This window comes from Megalops cyprinoides, chromosome 2 (assembly GCF_013368585.1).
Source record: "Megalops cyprinoides isolate fMegCyp1 chromosome 2, fMegCyp1.pri, whole genome shotgun sequence".
Lineage (NCBI taxonomy): Eukaryota > Metazoa > Chordata > Actinopteri > Elopiformes > Megalopidae > Megalops > Megalops cyprinoides.
The window spans coordinates 57,618,729-57,639,720 of NC_050584.1; the positions used below are offsets into that span (position 1 = coordinate 57,618,729).

A 20,992-nucleotide genomic window follows, 5' to 3' on the forward strand; every position below is an offset into this window, starting at 1 on the left:
GTATTTCAAAATAAAAATTAGATTACATCTTTATTACAGTATAGGCACATTTTCTATTGAAATTTTGCACTGAAGCAATATTTATCTTTTTTAAAGTGTTTTGAAATAATATCCCAATATTGTTTTCTTTCCTTTAAAAATATAAATGATTTGCCATCCTTCTTTTACTGTATTAAATATTTGGTTACCTGCCAACTCCACAAGACAGATTTGACCAGCTCCAAAATCAAGTACCATCTTTAAGTAAAGCCCAACTGGGTGCTGGTTTGAGTCCTTCTGGAATGATCTATCCCTGTTTTAGGGGGTCCTGATATGTCTGACATGGCTTTAGGCTCATCTATATGTATATGTATGAGAATAAGCATATAAATTATTCAAATGTCAAAAGGATGCTGACTAATGCAAAAAAAACATCTTGCTGTCCGAAGAGTCTCTCAATTAAAGACACATTTTCAATTGCTTGCTTGATGCACTGGGAAACGTAGCCTACGTCCTAAAGCTTTGATCATCTGGCTGAGCGTGTGTGATTGAGGAGGTTTTATTCAGATAAAAAAAGAAAAACAACAATGTTAACACCTTGTTTCAAAGCAATCCGTGCAAATCCCAAATACATTTCCTTATGATGTGCTGAATGGCACTTCAGAAAAAGAAGTTAACTGTGAACACATAACAGGATTTGTGGGTAAGGCTACAGAAACACAATAAAAAGCTATTTCAAATGACCGGGAACCACGTTAGATGTGGGGCTCGGGTATGCAGTGTTTACCATTGAACTTCACATATACTGTGCTGGACAAAATCTTTGGGATCCATACCTTCCTTTAGACATTTGCATACAGTGACAAATGTCAGAACCAGTTGCCCCAAATCCCTTGAGAATAAACTGACTTGAAATGCTCGCATCCAGTAAAATGTCCCATAAATATGGAAATCTGCATTGAGCGGAACCCTTTTTTCATCTTGAATGCTAACACAGTCCACATGAAATAAGAAAATACAAAAAGCTAAATGATCTGGCACTGTGAACGGTTGGCATTTGCTGGAAAAAGGAAACACTGAGAAAAAAAATCCTTCCTTCAGTTTAAGTCTTTCAAAGAAAGAAAAGCTGCAGAAGTGTCAGGTGACCACTTGGAGCTGTAGTAATATTAGTGCTAATAGGTGCAGCTCTAACTGAAGTAGCAGACGTACTGTAGTCCTAGTGCTAAAGAGAAGCAGATAACATCCTCCCAAAATATAAACAGAGTCCGGGAGCCAATCTCCAAGTCTGATTGTAACCAACCTATAAAGTGCTTTCTCAGAGGAAAAAAAAAAACAAAAACAAAAAAATCATCATCATTGTAGTAATTCTTATACCAATAACAATAAGGATAAGGAAAAAAAATGGAAATGAATGCAAAGGTAAGTTCAGGCACGAACACTGCTCCCTTCTCTCCCTTCCTCACTTCTTGAAGGGCGTCAGCCTCCCGATGTTGTGCCAGAAGTTGGAGGTTTTGCGCTTGGGCTCGGCCAGCATGAAGACCTGCTGCTGGGGCAGGGTGCTGGGGAGCGAGGGGTGCTTCTGTCGCAACAGGAAGTCATAGTAGGGCCTGGTCACAGCTGGGGGGGGGGCGGGGGGAGAGAGAGGGACGCCAGTGAGTACTGAGATCAGTCTAGCTGAGCATTACTTAAGTGTATTGCACAGGGATGCATGCGCACACACTGACCCCAGTTCAGAGGGGGAGTGGGGATACTCATATGTAGATGAGTGGACACAGGGGTGTAGAACAGGATGGTAGGGGCGAGGGAAAGGGAGGGTCAAAAAATGGGCTGAATGCAAGATGGCACAAAGTTGCCTTGCGCACGTCTACTCATGACAGAACATTACATTACATTCATTACATTCATTTAGCAGATGCTCTTTTCCAGAGTGATTTCAAGCACAACAGAACATAAGTGTATCCCTTCAAGTTGAATGAGCAACAGTGCTCCCAGACCAGTGACTGTGAACATAACAATACAACATCCCAGAGGGAATGAAATTTTCCCACCATGTCTCCATCCTAATGTCACCCCTGCCCCCCACTGCCCCCCAGGACACAGAGGTACCTTTAGGCTTCCCTGCTGGGTGGCTTTTGCAAGCGTTCAGCATGGCCTGCTTCTTCTGGACATCTGTGATGGCGAAACCTGGCAAGCCCAGAGTACAAAACGCATTAACACTGCTAATTCCCACCATCTAGCCAAGCTGTGCCTTATGATACTTTAATACTCGACAGGTTGTGATGGTGCCAGACATGCAACATTTATTTTACCAGCAGATGCTCTTATCAAAGGTTGTAGGTTACATATTATTATTTATGCTGGATCTACCATGGCAATTCAGGTTAAATACCTAAATACTAGTGTCACACCAACATCAGCAATCGAACTACAGCACACTGATTCCTCTTGCTGTACATATAGATAACTGGTAGGTCCTAAATGCCACAGCCATTTATAACTTAGTTCAATAAAATGGGATTGTTATGGTCCATTATAGTGAGTACTGTATAATCTTTTGGGAACATCAGAAAACTGTGCACACTAAGCATATTTTGTGAGTGGATGTGAGTGGTATTGTTTCTTAGATGACAACCAAATAGCATAGGACATGCAGGGGATGTGTTCCAGAGACCACAGCACAGCCCCACACAATGTGACTGATGACAGGACAGCAGTACCCAGCCCAGATGGCCACAAAGCACACCCCCATGAATTTCAACAAAACAACATTCATCAAAAATCAAACTCTGACCATGTAATTGTCTGTAATTTTAAACATGGAATGGATTTGTGGATTTGTGGGTGTCCTCACCCACTCAGTTCAAAGATCAGCCTATCAGTCAATTTGCTTTGCCAAAAATGTGAATTTATGTAGACTATTAACACTTACGGGGTCAGAATCCTGTTGGATGAGAGATGTTTTTTAAGTTACGCATTTGATTTGAAAGTATCGGGTTAATAACAGCTGAATATACATACAAGGACTTGAGAAGTTGTATCTCCCATCTGCATGTTATCATGCACGATTTAAAAATGTTAAGCATGCTGTCTCTCTCCAGACAACACTCATTTTTTCGAAATGTCCATCTTGGTAGAGGCATAATGACTTGAATTATAGTCAGGCCTCGGAGCATAAGGGCAGGGAGGTGAGAATGAAGTCATTTGAGAAGAGGTGTAGAGAGAGAGTGCGTAGCTGCACAGTCTGGATTTGTGAATGGAAGCGTACTGGCAAGGTTTTGAATTATGCACGCCAAGTGGGGAAAGAGCCCGTCTGGTGTCTGTCTGATGTCTGCGCGGCCTCTTCTGCCTGTCCGCTGTGTGTGTGTGTGTGTGGCGCGTCCGTGGCGGGAGGGCGGCCTCACCTGTCTCGCGGTCGTGCTGCACCTGCCCCCGCTCGTCGCCGAAGGCGCGCAGCCAGCGCTGCTTCTGCTCAGGCTTCTTGGCGCACAGCAGGTGGACCTCCTCGCCGCCCGGCGACCGCAGCTTGAGCGCGTTCTTCACGCTCACGTTCAGGTCTTTGTCCTTGCCGTCCTCCACGTCCACCACTTCCATGTGGTCCATGTCCATCCGGCCCTTGTAGTAGAGTATGTCGCGACGCAGCAGGTCCTGGGGGGGGGGGGGGGGGGGGGGGCACAGAGCAAAGTCACATGTCACTTGAATGGATACACAGATGCTACCTAACAGGAAACAATGCCCTGCACGCAATAAATACGTGACCGGCTGCCTCTCGTCCAAATGCTCAGACAATCCTACACTGGTGTGGACCAGAAGTCACTCCCTTTACATTACATGACATTATTGGCATTAAGCTGACGCTCTTATCCAGAGCGACAATTTTTTTACATGTTTTCCATTTATACAGCTGGATATTTACTGAGGCAATTCTGGGATAAGCACCTTGCCTAAGCGTACAACAGCAGCAGCAACAACCAGCAACCTTTCGGTTACGAGTCCTGCTCCTTACCACTATGCTATCCTGCCACCCCACTGCCTCTCCCTGACCACGCTCACTGAGAGACACAGCAGAGGTGACCCAGACAGAAGTGATGCCTCGTTTATGGCTGCTGACCCCCCCCCTCACCTTCTTGCAGTAGACCATCTGGTGGTCGAAGAGGAAGAACATGCGCTGCTGGCTCTTGGCATGGGGCTGGGAGATCTTCGTCATCTCCCCCGAGAAGATCAGGTCCGAGCTCCGGCTGAGGATATCTTCACCCTGAGGGAGGCGCACACACACACACACACACAAACACACTCGTAAAGTGGATTCAGGCACCGTGCGCACACACATGCTGGTGAAATGACCTTTGGTAGCATAATCACGCGTCTCAAACAGGCCCTGTTTCCATACCTCCCAGTCCTCTATGGAGCTCTGCCACTGGGCGATCTTGTCAATGTTCTCCAGACGGCGCTTCCTCTCGTTGATCAGCCTGGCAACGTTCTTCATGGCATTTAAGGCAGCTTCCACGTCCTTATAATCCCTGCGTATCAAACACCACACATTCAGGTTAGACCTTCTGACTGTCCTTGTGGTTCCTCATTAAAAAAGTACATAAAATATGTGGATGTGTTACATTATAGAGGAAACAACATAACATTTGAGGGGGATCTCATAGTGGTTTATAATAAAGTGAGAGGAGCTACATGTCCATTTTCACATAACAGTGATATGATGTGGTATTTTACATGAGTCCATGCTGGTGTACAAAAAGCATTGAAGCTCTGTGTACACATGTGCATGCATGGGTGGGCTCGAGTGAGTGCATGCTAGTGTATGAGCAGCTTACCTGTGCTGGGGGTTGGTGTACTTGAGCAGCTCGGCCAGCTGCAGGGGGTACTTGCAGATCTTCTGCACAGGGGTGAGCAGGAAGCCGTCCAGCGAGATGTCGATCATCTTCTGGAGCAGGCGGCACGCCTCGAAGAAGAACACATACTTGTTGACCTTCATGAGCTTGGAGAGCTGGAGGCAGGCGTTGGGGTGGTTGTTGCAGTATTCCGAGTAGATCTGGAAATCCATTTGCTGGGAGAAGGGAAGGAGAATGACAGATAAGGTCCATGGAGTGGAGGAAGCTTGGAATTATGATGTCATAGAAGTTATCCACTCCTTCACTGAACATTGTATGGTAATGTGCATCTGATTTCATGAGCCAAGAGTACGAGCATGCCTTATGTAGCTTCATCAGGATAAGTTGGTTTCTTCTGAGACCCACCTAGTGGAATAACAGTGAATGACTGGTCTGAGAGCCGGGGCAGGTTTGCCCCAGTACTTACATGCTCTAGGAAGCAGGAGCCGATTTCACTCAGGTGGGGCTGCTCCTTGTTGAACCTCTTCTCCAGGCCCTTGAGGAATTTCTTCTGGAACCTGTAGATCTCGTCAATGTTGCCGAAGATGGTGCGGAGCTGCTCCTCGTTGAACATGTCCGTCCTCTTCCGGCACTGCTTTATGTAGCCCTGTGGGTTGCGGAGAGACAGCTGGTGAAACACAGCTGCATGCAGAGGTAGTGCAGTGGAATTGAGGGTAATTTAATTGTGTGCATGTTGGCATCAGTGAGAGAGGTTGCCCTCTATGCATTGTAAATACCTGTGAGGAATATCTGTGCCTGAGTATCAAAATGTTGTACTGGCTGTATTACAATAGCTGCATCTGTCCCAAGGTGAAATTCACTGCAATTAAATTTTATCTGTATAGCACTTTTTATAAAGGGAATTTGTCACAAAGCAGTTTTACCCCCAAGAGCAAGCCTACGGCAACAGTATCAAGGACAAACTAAATTAGCTAAAAGAAATAAACCTTGAGCAGAACCCAGCTCAAAGGGGAAAAGCCATTTGTTTCTGGCCAGCACTGGGCAGTTTAATTAGTTGAATTAAGCAGCTATTGTCTGATGAGAGAAACCAATCCATTTGGGCCAGGGATCATGAATTTGCAGGCGGATAATCACAGTTCGGGCGTCTCACCTCGCAGATGTCCTTCAGGTGCTTGATGTAGTCCCTCTCTGTGCTCATGATCTCGTTGATGACATTGGCCCTCATCTGCTCCTTGCAGGGCAGGCCTGGCCCCAGCAGCCGCCCCATGGTGGCGCTGTCCTCCTCACGAGAGTCCTCCAGCTTGGCTACGTACTCCTCCATGGGCTCATCCTGGTTCACGCGTAACTGCGGCGGAGCAGGGAGGAGAGGCACCTTTAGATGCACCGTCTCTCTCTCTCACCTCAGCCAGGCTGTCACTTAACTGCTCAACCACTTACGTTTACCATTTACATTACATTACATTGTCGTCATTTAGCCGACATTCTTACCCAGAGTGACTTACATAGGTTACAGTTTTACATGGCAGATTTGAGCACTGAGTCTGGATATGTGTAAAATGTGAGAGCTCACAGCTTGAACTGAGATGTGAATTTGAGTTTTGGGACTGAGTTTCAGGAAAACACTGGGCTCTGGTGACAGTGGCGGTGCACTTACCCGAACAAAGCTGGCTGGAAACCAGCCCTCGCTGTCAAGGATCCGACCCCACCACCACTCCTTATTGGTAGCATCAACTACTTCGATGACATCACCGGCTTTGAAGCCCAGCTCCTGGTCGTCCATGGTGACATGGTCCCACAGGGCCTCGGCGTAGACCACGCTGCCATCGCTGATCAGCTGTGGGGGACATGAAGTGAATGCAAAGGTCACTTGGATGTCAATGGTCACTGCAGAGCAGGGGTCAAAGGTCAGAGCAGACCAGTAATCTTCACTCAGAATGGAGGGTCAACAACCTAAAATGATCTCGGGAAAATGATCATAAGAGAAATGCCCTTTTCATTCATTCATTTCATTTCGTTCAGTTCATTCAAAACAAAAACTTGCTAAAACAAAATTTTATATTGTTTCAAATACCACACATAGGACACAAGGATGCATGCTTGTCTGGCCATAATTAGAAAGATATGATATATTTTGACTTTTTGTTAGTTCTGTTTGTTTTTTGTCTGAATTTGCTTCTGAGTCAACATGCATTTCTAGACATTTCTATGAACTTGGAGTGTGTGACAGTTGTCATCTAACGGGCACCTTCCTACCAAACCAGTAAATCACAGTGTATACCAAGTTCTGCGCTTTAGGGTCTGAATCAGGACCGGCTATTGACATAAAACAGAGTACCTAGGTGAGAAAATCCTGGAAATTGCATTAATTAATAACGCACAGCAATCATCCTAATACATCTTAATTAATAAGGTGAGGTATGACACACAAACTCCAAATCCATTTCTGTGCTGCACCACCGGGCCTTGGGTCAGATGTTTTAATTGCTTCGTTAGTGCCTTGTGAATTGACCTGCATAATTAAAGAGCTGGTGGTGACAGAGATCTATGGGGCGACCGGATTGGGAGGAGAAGTAATTGCACTTCATCCTGTCTGGCTCTAAATAGCTCCACAACACCATCTCTACACTGCAGAGCCAAGGCCTCAACTCCACCTACACAGATATCCCTCCCCCAAACCCTACCACCACAACAACCTGACTGTCAGCCAGCCCTTTCCCACTCAAGCATTTTATTCTGCAAGGAGTTGTGGGATAGGAGGAGGGTCACTGCATTTATTTTTTGGAGGCCCCTGCGACCCACATCCCTCTCCCCTCGCTCCGTCACCATAGGAACAGCCACTATAACCTGTTGCTAGGCGACACACCCACAGAAGCTCGCTCTCCTCCGCCTCCAGCTCCAGGGTCTGTGCTGTTATGTAACCAGAGTAAACACAAAAGTGCATCCACTCTGCACTCCCAACAAACCACAGTTAACAAAACGACGAGTGCAGAACCCTTAAAGACAAAATGGCACAGGATTATCCCGACAGCTAGAGCTATTTCAGATTCCACATCTGAGGTCATCTCTTCGCCTTTGTCTCCATGTGAATTTCGGTTCCAGACACAGACACTTACACGGAGACAATACTCTGGTCTGCAGATGAATCCAAGTGTCTGTGTGTGTGTATGTGTGTATGTGTGTGTGTGTGTGTGTGTGTGTGTGCGTGTGTGAGCAGGGTATGGCAGCCCCAGCATTCAGTGGGCAGCAGTTACAGCCTGTGCTGAAAGCCCCCCAGCCCCCAGGCCAGTGTGAGCTCACACAGACTGGCCCTTCAGGGGCGTCACGTCTCCAGGTGACGTGGCGGATGCAGCTGACCCAGGGCACACCTGATCCCCTCATCATCTCTGCACGCTTCTACACAGCCGCTGCAGCCGGACCCTGGCCTGCCCAGCCGAGAGCCAGGGGACATTACTCACGCGTCTCGCACACACATGCATCAGAAAGGCAGAAACGCTGCAGACAGGCATGTGACTGTACGACACGGAGACATTCCTGCTGCCGGTCTGTGTGTGCTCACAGGCGAGGACCTGCCAAATGTCTGTGCTTTTCTCTACTTCTCTATCTTTAACATTACCTGTTTTCTTTCTAATACCTCCATCTGTGATACGTAGGGAACAGGTCATTCCAGAACATGAACTGCACGAACACACACACACAAATGTATAACCCATCACAAGAACATACACACACCCCCCACACACACACACAAACAAACGTTCACCCCATCACAAGTACACACACATACACATACAGATACACATAACCATATGCACACATACACACACTCCCAGGCACAAACATTCCCACCTAAATAGCTACATGTATATACCGTTAACGGTCATTAAACAGAAACCAAATTGAGGCTTAAACCCACAAACACTCGTGGCTGGAGAGACACAGTGTGCCTGCACACCAGCACAGCTATCAGAACATAGTGAATCATCAGTAAATATGCTGACCGCCCCTCCTCCCTCCTGCTAGGCTACACAGCAGGTTTTCCCCGCGTAGTTGCTCCCCACTGCCTCCGTTACCTGCGCTCCCGTTCCCTCATCCCGGACGCCCATCCACACAGACGAAAAGCCCGTCTCCCCTCTCCCGGTGGCTCCGCTACGTGCTCCTCCGCACGCTCCCCTACGCGCTCCGCTTCACGCCACGCGCTCCGCTTCACGCCACGCGCTCCGCTTCACGCCACGCTCTCTACTGGAAGGCCAGCAGGAACATCAGCACCACGTTGATGATGATCAGCAGCATCATGATGGCAAACACCACCACCTTCTGCGTCTCGGGGTGGAGGTTGCACCGCAGGAGGGTGTTCAGGAGGCCCAGCCTCTGCCGAGCTTTCTGGGCGCTGCGAGCCATGCTACTGGCCCGAGGGCCGCCCACGCCGTCCCCAGCTCCCTGCCACAGCCGCCACCGCCGCCGCCTCCGTACGCTAACTTCTCCCGTCTCTTGCTCTTTCACTCTCTCTCTCTCTCTTTTTTCCACTTCAGCGCTCTCTCTGTCTCTTCGTCTCCCTCTCTGTCCCCCTGCTCCCTCTTTCTCTGTCACGGTCGCCCCTCTGTCTCCTCTTTCCCTCGGCGCCGTCAGGAGTCAGAGTGCGCCGGAATCTGCATTTCCCCCCCTCTTTAATTAGCGCTCCCTTCTGCTTCTCATTCTCCCTGCCCCCTCTCTTCCCACCGTCTCCTTCACCGCTGCTCGGCGACGAGGCACACGCTTAAGGTTGCGCTAATTCCGCTGGATCTGACAGCAGCCTTTATCTCTCTCTGCTCCCTTTAAGAGAATGCTAAAGAGAGAAAAAAAATGGTGGAAGGGTCTGCTTGAAGCTGCGCTGGCACAGCCATTTATCTAACTCCCAGAATTGCTTTCTCCGTGTTTTTTTTTCTTTTTTTTAAACCGTTAGCAACCAATCGGACGGCTGTGTTCTGCGCCGTATCCTGGATACCAGAGCGGTTGAGGCAGGCCTTAGCAACCCGAGGGAGCGCAGGGGGGAGGAGGCAGCGGGAGGATGCGGTATAATAGATCTTAAAAGCTCCTGTCTGTCAGGGCGCTGCTTGTTTATTAGCTGTGTCATCTGACTTCCAGCCCCACCCCCTCCATCCCTCCCACTTTGCACGCCTCTGGCAGTTCTTGTTGAGATGATAATTAATGGGAAACAAAAGCGCGTCTGCCTCGCATGCCCTGTGCAGCCGTCGGAGGTGCAGAGATGCACGGTAGCCGCACACGTCGCCCTCTCCTCTCCAGAAATCTGTTTCGCGGCTGGCCTAATTGGATTAGCGGAGCCCCCTGACTTCCTTTTGTGACCTGCCATTACACTCCGGCCCTGTGCACACAAGCACACACACACACACACGCACGCGCGCGCACATACTTCCGTGACATATCAGCGGGGAATTTTAATAGGGATTGAGTAGCTTCATGCTGACTCTTCAGCCAAATCAGAGAGGATACACAACTCGCATTCGCTTTGTCTGATTTCTGATTTCCAGCCACAGTGATACTGCATTCACTCTGTGCAAGATTACGGACACTCGGACCTGCACCACTGACAGCAACAGCAGTGCTGTGGTATCGTTCCCTCGACACAGAGCATATTGTTCCTGGACTGCGCATTTAAATATTTCATTTCCTTGAGCCCACAGCCCTTCTGCTCAGCCTGAAGTCAGAGGGATGGAATCTATGCTAATAAGGCAGGCAATAGATGAAACTCCTTTTGCTTTTGAGAGCCAAACCGGATTTTTTTCCTCTTCTTGTCCACAACACAGATTTTAAATTGTTTTCAAGGGTTTCATAATTGTTTCCCCACCAGGTGGCTTCCATAATCCACCACAAATGTAATTCTGTGGAACATCAGGGGAGGGGGCAGCTCTGCAAACAGCCCAATCACAGCCCAGCATTGCTAAAATATCTCAAAGGAGCAGAAACACTATTCCCAGAATGCCTTGGGAGATTTGACTCAGCTCATTCACCCACACAGAAGAGCAGTGTGTACCGGTATTTTCAAATCAAGGTAGTTTGAGCTGTTTGTCTTCTAGCCCCACTTCTGTGTTCATCAAAGGCAGACACGCATTCTCAGATGAACATTCACAAATTGTCCCTCTTTCGACAACACTTGGCATCCTCAAAAATCCTCACAAAGAGATACCGAAAGAGAGGAAGAGAGAGACAGACAGATGGAGCCTTGCAGCATACCTCGTTAATAGCCAGCTGCTCCCCTCCTCCTCCGGGGTGTCCAAACCGATGGCCGGAGCTGCGGAACTCCTCGTACAGGTCCTCCTCACTGCCCAAATCATCGCCCAGGCCAATCTTGTCCGGCGCCCCGTCAGGAATCACCACCGCTGAGGGGAAGGAGGAAACACATTCAGACCCTCAAAATCACCCTCCAACCAGCAGAACAAGAAGTCACAGTTTCTGGCACCACCACCGACTGCTGCGGCTTTCAAACCGCTCCACCTTTCTGAAAGAACAAGAGTAAGAAGGGTGGAGCAGAAATCTGGCTGTGATGGAAAATCATTTTTCTTTTTTTTTTTTAAATTTAACTGCCACTGCCATTTGGGTTGTTCAGCCCTGATGGGTGAGAGTCTCTCTCTGCATCCTGCAGGTGCACACACAGCTGACCTACACTTTACGACAATGTCCTCAATTAGGATCAAAATACAGAAAGACCTGAGAGAACGACCTGACAGGAGCAATAGAAGCCTATGGCATTCTGGGAAGCTCAACCTGAGCCCACAAGAGCCAGAATGTGTGAATGTCAGAGCTACAGTGTTTCAACACAGAATTCTCTTTAAAAATTTGAAATGACAGAAGGTCTCACCTAGGTGGAGCTCCAACTGATATCAAAAACCTAAAAGCATTCGTCCTTTAAGGTTTTGTCTTTTTTTTACACATTAAAATAATATACATTAGGGTGAACTATCACAATTTTTTTCATGCAACTAGAATAAAACATGCAACTGTCACTGTGATCAGTCAAATCAGCAATACCTTTGAAGATATGAATATGGAAATTGTCAATTTATCCTTATATTCAGTATCCTGTATACCCTTTTTATTTTGTAAATCTCCAGGACACTCTGTAGAAGGCTAACGTCATTCCCTGCTTATTTAGCAAATTCTGAGGTGAATCATGGTGATGTGTCTCCTTGCTTTTTTTCAGAGCTCTTACTTTTGATGTGCAAAAGCTGATGGGGAATTCCCAATCAATATGTACAGTAAGAAGCAAAAGGACACTGTGGTTTGAAAGACAGGTTGAGAAACAGATGTGACAGCTCATGATGCTGTGTTAAATGTACGCCATCTTCTCACTCTGGGAAAAATGTTTCATTCCATGTGTTCTCTTCTCCACGCTTTCCTTCCATTCGCAGAAGGAGGTAACTGATGCAATGATTAATGAAATACGATATTTGTCATTGTGTTTTTGCAACAAGGGCCACACTTACAAGCTCTGGCTGCTGCATTCTTTCCCAGTCCCCAGCACACACACACACACACACACACACACAGCCTGACACTGTCATCCTAATGAGAAGCAGACCTCCTGGTCAACACCATTAAGGGCTGGATCCCATACTGTAGCACAGCGGACACTGTAGTTCTGCCTTTTCATGAGCGATGACTCTATGACATCACTCTATTTCCGCTAAGACCTGAGGGTGAGAAAGCTGGAGGTCTATGCTGTCACACGTCTTTATTTCAGGGTGTCAAGGCAGTGTGAAAGCATGACGCCAGCACTCTCCTATGACTTTTCTCCTGGCTCAGCGGCAAAGCAGTGTGAAAACATGACATAGGTGGTGTTCTAGCAGTTCGCTGTAGCGCAAACAGCGAGTTTTGGCTAGGTGTGAACGTGTGGGCAGAGACATAGGGTCTGCATGTGACAGAGAACTCCATTGCTCCCCTGACACACTCACACAAACACACATGCAGAAACAAACACACACACACACATATACATGCGCACGCACACACACATCTCATTGCCCCCTCAGTGACAAGAGCTAATACTTATGGACTCGCTGGCTGTCTTGAATGCATACCTGCATACCTCTGCTAAAAATAGTCTCCATGTCGTGTCTAATCACTACCGTGCTACAAGCAAGCATCTGTTGCAGCAGCTGGGTTACCCCGGTGACAAATTGCTGTGGAGACAGAGAACTCTGCATAACGAGAGAACACAGCACAAGCACACACCCTCCAGCGATGTAGGAAAATTGATTCTATAAATCATTTGACTATTAAATTTATACATATTACCTGCAGCAGTGAGGAATTTTTAAAACGTTTTTGGTTACATTTTTCAACATTTCTGCCAAGGGGTCATTACTGTTGACCTGCATTGTGTACCACACACAAGATTCACTGGGATAATCTAACCTATACTTAGCCTTTACCATACTGTACCAACCCAATTTAGGTCTAACTAGACTTATTAACTGGCTCTAATCTAAATTCTTCAATTCGATGTCATTTTGTAATTGCATTTTTGAACTGGAAATTAAGTTTAAATTGAGTTTAAATTGTTCTCATTTTATCTTCATTCAACAGCAGAATTACATTTTGTTATTTGGCTGTTTAATTTTCCTTCTTTTCATACTTTCCAACCAGTGTGACTCAATCAGTCTGTCGCTTGTATTCTCCCTTCAGTTTTATTCAGTTATTTCTTACAGATTGGCATCTACAGAATTGCAATGCAGGTCTTCCATCATTATTTCATTACACATCGTTTCACAACGGTTATTTTTATATCACCTTCTCATTCTGTCACTGTCTCACCCTGTGTTTTATCTAATGTCTGTTCTCTACTGCAAACCATTTTTTCCACCTTCGCAAATACCTGCCATCGCATCATAACCGCTTATCTCCGCCCTGCTCCGCACAGCAGTCTGTGACAACTCCATTGCAATGGGTGTTTTGCTAAAAAAAAAAACTGAATGAAATGACAGGTCCTTCACCGATGAAAGTTACAAAAAAAAAAAGAAATTGTTTTCCTGCCGTGAGGGTGCGTCTACGTCTCACCCCCGGTATTGAGACGGGAAGTGGGCTGGGATTGATACCGTCTGAGGAGCAGAGCGTGTGCGCCGTTCACTTCACCACGGCCCTGACACCGGTCTCCGCACGGTGATTGGCTGTCTCTGTGACCAATGCTGGTGCAATGTGCAGCACTGTGCAGTGGTCTGTGCAGAGCCGGATGGCACCTCTCCAGGTATCGAGTGCTCCTTATTTACTGCAGGGGGGTAAAATGGCGGGGCGAGATTGTCTAGCTTTCAACGGTCGTAGACCATCCTACCTCATTCATAATGGATGGGCGAGACATATCGGTGTTGTTTAATGTTTGCACGTGGGAGCCATCAGGAAAACAAAGATGCTGACAATAACCAACAATAAGCTGTGTCCACAACTGTTTAAATCACTACAAAGGAGAGTTTGTTCGTACCCCCAGGCCGTACTGAGTCAGACCACAACTCTTGATTTTCTAGCCCAAACACATCCTGTTATAAGCGGATTTACTTTTAGTGGCATTAGGTTTGCAGGACAAATCGGGACGAAACACAATCCCTTCAGACTCACTGATGACCACGCATCCCCAGACTGAAGGCTCAATAACGTTTAGAGAATCTGTCCCTGATTCCACTGCCACGCCCTGGCATGGCCGGCTCTGAGTCTGTAGTCTTTGCTCTGCTACCTGACAATCCCTTTTGCTGTTTTGGTGACGCACTGCAGTTATTATTCCTTTGAGGTAAAGGCAGAAAAAAAGATCACATGATCCTTCCAGCAGCTTCTGATCAAATCTGACGCCGAACGCACTAAGCAACCACAGGTGAAAATCTATTCTTATATCAGGTGATACAGTTCATTCACTCTGTGAGACACTCGCTCCATAAATAAGTCACATGGGTTGGTGCATGGATGGATGGGATGGGGTGGGGTGGGGGGTGTTGGGGGGGGGGGGGGGGGGTGTTGAAGGTGCTATGGGCAGCAATCTTCCCGAGCTCCTCTATGTAGGTTAGTAGTTATTAAGAGTTGAGAGATTGATTGTTTATATCTCTTCCTACCCGCTGGCACTATGAAGATGGAACCAAGCGCAGCGAACGCAATTTCATTAGCTGTCGGGGGGGTGGCTGAGTGGTGCAGCACGTGTCTGCTGGGTCATGAGTGAGCAGGGCGGACGGACTCTGCGCTGGCCCATTTGCCCTCGGTTCCTAACCCAGGACCTTCCAAGCATCCGATGCATAAAGCCCCCCTGCGGGGCAGTAGGACACATATCAAACTATATCAAACCATATCAAAGACATCCCTCCCCGAAGCTCAGAAATGTTTGTGGGGCTTTCGGAGTGTAAGCCAGGAAAAGTGGAGAAAGAGCAGCACACGTCTTCAGAGGAGGTTATCTGTGTGTACAATTAACCTTGAGAGCTTTCAGGGCTGTCTGTTTTCAAAAAAACAGGCCGCTTAAGAGAATGCTTTAGCTGGATGGTGGGAGAGTGAGCGTGAAAAGATTCCTGTCTTCACCCACATGACACACCAGACTACAAAACACATGGCCTGATCCCTACATCCCTCTTAGGCCATTAAAATGAGCTAAGTTCCATGCTATGTTTGAAATGACAGCCAGTGTCTAAATAATGAGGCAAGGATCACCCAGTGCACCATTATAAATCCCAAATTATACAGAGTGTTATTATCACAGCCACACAAAGTTAATGGAGAGAGACGGCTCAGGAGTGCGGTCACTCTCCCTTTTTTGAGTCATATAAGGGGGGGGAGGGGGCCAAACCCCCCATGATGGACAGTGAGAGCGATGGGCTGAAACTCTGCTCTGCCTGCTCTCCCTCCAGGCAGAGCCAAACTAACACTCATTCTTCCTCTCCGCCGCAGCATGCTGGGAATTATCCCGGGGAGTAACAGAGCAGAAGAGGCCTTCTCCCAGGCCTGCTAATACGTGCCTACAGCCTCCTCCTTCTCTCTCTCCATCTCTCCCCCCTCCCTCTATCTGTCTCTCCTTCACTCCCTTTTTTCACTCTCACGCTCTTGTGTCAGGTCTTTCAGGCCTTTTTTCCCCAGCGTTCTCTGCACCTGAGGCGTACGATACAGCACGCTAACACAACTACCAAGTACAGCCTATATTATCAACTTATATATATACACAGTACTGTAGTTTTGAGCATAGTGTAGTGGTAAGGGGCAGGGCTCATAGCGCAATGATTAACAGGTCAATTCCCCTGTTGGGCAGCGCTGCTGAACCCCTGAGCAAGATACCTAACCCAATTACCCTCGGAAAATATCCGGCCGAAAGATTCCATACTCTGTATCCTGCCATCTTCCATATCATATAAATGGATGATACATGTAACATGATACGTGCATAACAGTGTCAGTCACTGTGGATAAGAGCATCTGCTCAGCAAACGAAATATAAACACATATTCATCAGAAACACGTGCTGCAATAATACTGTTTGCCTTTGCATGAGTGTGTTAGTTCAATCACTTCATGGCATGACACATTTCAAAGCTGATGTTTAAAACAGTTTAACCATTTAAAAAAACTGTCTCAGTGTGCTGGCCGAGCTCAAGAGACGAGACGTCGACATGTCTGCGTGATTGAAGGATTTTCCTGCCGCTAGGACTCCCACAGAATCACTGTAGCTATTTGACTTCACTCCCATGAAGCACTGCTGTCAGTTGACAGCTTGACAGATATACCACGCTGCTCTTCCTGATCTGAGCTGAAATCAAAAAAGGACAGGACTCAAAATCGTCCAGTTCTCAGAAACGCGCTCATGTCAAGCAGGGCCTGCCGGATCGTTTTGTCCCACTTCTGGCCAAATTTTCCCCAAACACAGCATGGATATGGCAGCACAGGGAAGGGTATTTCATGACGTCATGTAGCGTTCGCCGTTGCCCCCCTGTCAGTGCTGCGGGACGTGACAGGATCGAGTCGGGCAGCGTGTCTCGGCGCGTCAGACGCGTTTTTTTTTTTTCGGGAGAGGTGACAGAGCGTGCCACCGCACTGACCCTCATCTGTCACTTCTAGAACAGTCTGCACTGGCACCACGCTGGGGCCCATTCGGGACACCGCCACAGGGCCACAGCCATTATCTTTAGCATCATATTTACTTACTTTTCCAGGGCAACTTATACGCCATGATATTTACTGAAGCAGTTCGGGTTTAGGTTCCTTGCTCGACCATGATGCCACAACACTGCCTAAAGTGGATTTGTTTTCGAATGCAATCTCTCTCCTCCTTCCAATAGCTTGTGAGGGTGAGTACTGTCGGGACTGAAGCTGTTGACATTGCACAAATCGCTGAGCTGAATATGCAAGATGAGCTTAGTGTTTAATCTGGAACTGCTTCAGCGCATATCAATACAAATGGATAAGTTAAACAGCCTGCCCTAGAATACAGTGCCGGCTAAATAAACAATCACAAATGTAATAACATACATGTTATTAACATGATAACACACGTTATTACACAATAACATAATGTTACATTACATTATCATCTACTTATATAGGTTACAATTTGATCCATTTATACAGAGGGATATTTACTGAGGCAACTGTGAGTTAAGTACCTTGCTCAAGGGTGTAGCAGCAAAGCCCCAGTGGGGAATTGACCCAGCAACCTTTGGATTTCCACACTGCTGCAATACTCTAATGTAAATGTAATACTGCAAGGGGCCCAAACCTCCGTGGCTATGGCGCTCTGGAGGTGCACACTTTAATTCTCCCTGTCTCTGGTGAGAACATAGTTTTCTGCAGATCTGAAGTGGATGCTGAACAAGCAGACAATGCAGTGGAGTCAACTATGTTTCAAAATCTACTATATGTATTTTTGTCACACACACACACACACACACACACACACATACACACACCAATGTACCCTTGCGATTCTGAATGGCAGACAGCCTATTTGTTATGTCTCTTTGACTTATGTTCCCAGCACAAGGCAGCAAAACAAACCCAGCACCACAGCCCAACAGAGACTAAGCAGACTGGCAAGGCCTTCAAAGCCAGCCTCCCTTCATTCCTTAAAGGCGGGGCGTCTCCGCCCTGGACCGTCTCAGTGGCAGCGAGGTCAGACGTCGCTGTCGGAGACGCCACCGTAGCCGCATCCGGAGGCCTGCACAGGCGCGGAGCAGCTCCATCTTCCACAGTGACACAGCTGTCACCAGCAGTCCCCTCTGACACCCAACCCCCCCCCCCCCCCCCGCAAACGGGGACCATCGAGGTGTCACCCGGGCTGACAGCCACAGCAGCTGGGCACAAAAGGGGGACTTTAATTGAATTTGGCTGGAACGGTTGCGCCCGTGTCTGGGGCATATCCTCGGCATCCGCCCCCTCGGTGCCTGCGACGGGATTCGGCGCCCCCGCGAGTCAATTGACCTAGTTGTGCTCCGGATCGGAACAGAGGATGAAATAATGATGGAACGCGTCTCACTTCTTCAAGTGGAAAACTATCCATGCACTGCAGCCGAGAGCTGGGACTGTACAGCTGTAATCAGCCCGGATTTAGTTCAGTTTACTGCGATCTCTGCTATTCTGCTTTTCCATTTTCTAAAACAATTACATGGAAGATGTGGCCACTCTTCCCCTTCTCCCCCCCGCAGAGCTGTTTTCAGAGTAATAAATAAATCATACATAATAATCCATAAAACCACTGTCCACCACCATGTCAAAGGGGGAACCACAGACATGGTGCTGTAACCAGACTGCCAAAGCCCCTTGGAATGATTTTGGATGCGTTACAGATCAACACACCCTACTGGAGCAGGAAGTAAACATCGTAACCACGGGGGGGCATGGGGTAGCCAGTGACGACACACAGCTCCATAGAGCACACATCACGCGGCTGTTTTCGGGCCTAAAGGAATACGGGGTCAGAATACATATTCCAAAGCCACATGCCACGGCAGATACTGCAGGCACCGTGTCCCTGATCTCAGATGTACGCTTTGTGCTTTATGTATGCAGTAAGTCCTGGGTGCAGCACAGCAACTGAGAGCCCCATTAATCTGCCGTTTAGTCAGATGAGAGAAGCGTTATTGTCATACAGCACGGTCTTATAATATTCATGAGCTGCACAGGGGATCAATACAGATCAATACTCTACTGGAGTTGACCAGGACACAGTACAGTGTACTCACTCTCTTTCTCAAATCATCCAAAATACGCCCCTGGTATTACTGCATGTTCTAAAATAGTTTTTATTATGTAGTATAAATATGTTACATGTAACACTTCCAGTCCTTGACAAATTCTACAATTCTTACTGTGCAATAACGGAAAAGTCAGTTGCATTTATAAGCAAGTTTGAAATATATTTACATGTGAAGAATAACTTTCCAGGAACGTGCTCGAATATGAATCCCAGCTGAACTTCTATGACTCATGTAAACATATGGTGCATTCTGAAAGCCTTTCTACGTGTCTTATTTAAATTCAGAGCAGACATCGAACAAATGGTGCTCTAAGCAAACACGGCCGACACTATATCAAGATGAACGGGGGTGGTGGGGTGGATTATTGCAGAATATTACAAAATTGAGCTAGGGGAGCTTTATGTGCTCCTCAAATCGTGATTTCCCAGAGAGCGGCGGGCCCACTCAGCAGGCAGGTGTAGCTCCGAAACGTCAGGCCCTCGCTGACTGCGGACTTATTAATTGTTTTAATTAACAGACGGAGCTCGGGGAGCCTCCTGAGCGGCAGAGAAAGGCAAACACGCGGGCCTGCGTTCCGCCAGGCTTTTGTTAAAGCACTCTGTGAGTGTGCGGCGTAGCATCCTAGCTGTTTCTCACACGTTTCTCCCAAAACGTACCTGACAACGCCAGTGCCCACACAGCAGAAATCCCCCGCGGGGCTCTGGATCCCCCGGGCTGGAGACGAGGCGCAGAGGCTGCGTGGTGATATTTCATACCCTCTGTTTGGGAAACAAACGACGAGAGGAGGGAAAGTGTGTGCGCCTCCACCCTCCCTGTGAGGTGTGACGGGAGCGTTTGGCTCCTGCGGTCACAGGAGAGTCATGATGAGCCCAGACAGGCAAACAAGGAAATGTCCCTCACTTCCAAACAAGCGCACCTCAACACCCCCACCCCCATCGTTCCTTAAAACAAGAGCAAAAACCAGCGCTAGGCCTGCCCAAATCCAGCAGAGATGGGGAGAACTGAAACAACACACACATCAAACTCCCACAACCAAAAAAGCAATGAAGAAACTGACAGCCTCTCCCTAATGGACGATGAGTTGGGGACTTGGAGTCTGTAAAAACACATTTGTAGATATGTCCCAGATACTGAGCACATACCCATAAATAAGAAAGGGGGATCCAATAATTATTCAAATCTGCTGGAAAGCATGGTTCACTTCACATTAAATATGCTAATGCCGAATAAAAAATAATAACAGATGGGTTTTTGGATGTAGATGTGTTGCCCACATATAAGACTTTGTAAAAATAAACACACAGGACCGAATCAGAGAGAGAGGTTTTTTTTCATTTATGGTTCCACTCCAACAATTCATTGGACCGAAGCTCTTAATTTGAATCTGATCTGGGCACTCAACAGAATTCAGCCACACACACCAGAGAAAACCAGCAGTCTCTCCATCAAACACCAAGCTTTTAAAATATGACCTTGAACGTAGCCCCGCCTTTGATTTAATTATGAGAGGGAACGCTGTCACCACAGAAGAGTGGAGTCGCCTCTGGAGCTGTGGGTTTCTGGGCAGAGTGGCCCCGCACTCAGGGAGAGGTCAGAACCGGTTCACTAACGAGCCGCATTATTCAGCCTGTTAAGCTCCCGTTTATAATTAGCCACATGGCAGGGGAGGGGCGGGGGGCACGGGGGCGGAGGACATGTCGTGCTGCTGGTGGCACGCCGCTCAGGAGCGAAACGTGACAGCCATCGCCATGGAGCCATTCCCCGGTGGGGAGCCAGTCAGGCGTCAGCATGAGGTGAGGGCGAGAGGCCAGGAAAAGAGAGAGAGAGAGAGACAGAGAGACAGAGAGACAGAGAGAACCTGCCTCCTTCTCTCTTTCTCAATACTCAATACACAAAGAGCTCCATAACTCTGCTGTGAACAGGAGCAGAACCCCCTGCATCATTCTGATTTAATTATGCCTGCCTTACAGT

The 20,992-nt window shown here is 47.6% G+C and overlaps 1 protein-coding gene across 8 annotated transcripts in view; it reads right to left on the reverse strand.

Moving 5' to 3' along the window:
• Positions 1–522: 522 nt before the first annotated feature.
• Positions 523–20,992, reverse strand: part of LOC118769473 (rho guanine nucleotide exchange factor 4-like) — an 83,725-nt gene continuing 63,255 nt past the window's right edge. For 7 of the 8 annotated variants that reach the window (XM_036516630.1, XM_036516607.1, XM_036516614.1 and 4 more), the window contains 10 exons: positions 11,049–11,194; positions 6,475–6,654; positions 5,971–6,165; positions 5,287–5,466; positions 4,803–5,035; positions 4,367–4,496; positions 4,100–4,231; positions 3,381–3,624; positions 2,086–2,163; positions 523–1,596 (listed from right to left, as the gene is read on the reverse strand). In XM_036516630.1, coding sequence (XP_036372523.1) covers positions 1,439–1,596; positions 2,086–2,163; positions 3,381–3,624; positions 4,100–4,231; positions 4,367–4,496; positions 4,803–5,035; positions 5,287–5,466; positions 5,971–6,165; positions 6,475–6,654; positions 11,049–11,194 — 1,676 coding nt within the window. In that variant the 3' untranslated portion in view covers positions 523–1,438. Of the gene's footprint in view, positions 1,597–2,085; positions 2,164–3,380; positions 3,625–4,099; positions 4,232–4,366; positions 4,497–4,802; positions 5,036–5,286; positions 5,467–5,970; positions 6,166–6,474; positions 6,655–8,890; positions 9,343–11,048; positions 11,195–20,992 lie in introns of those variants that run through there. The other variant, XM_036516645.1, reaches the window with a different exon arrangement.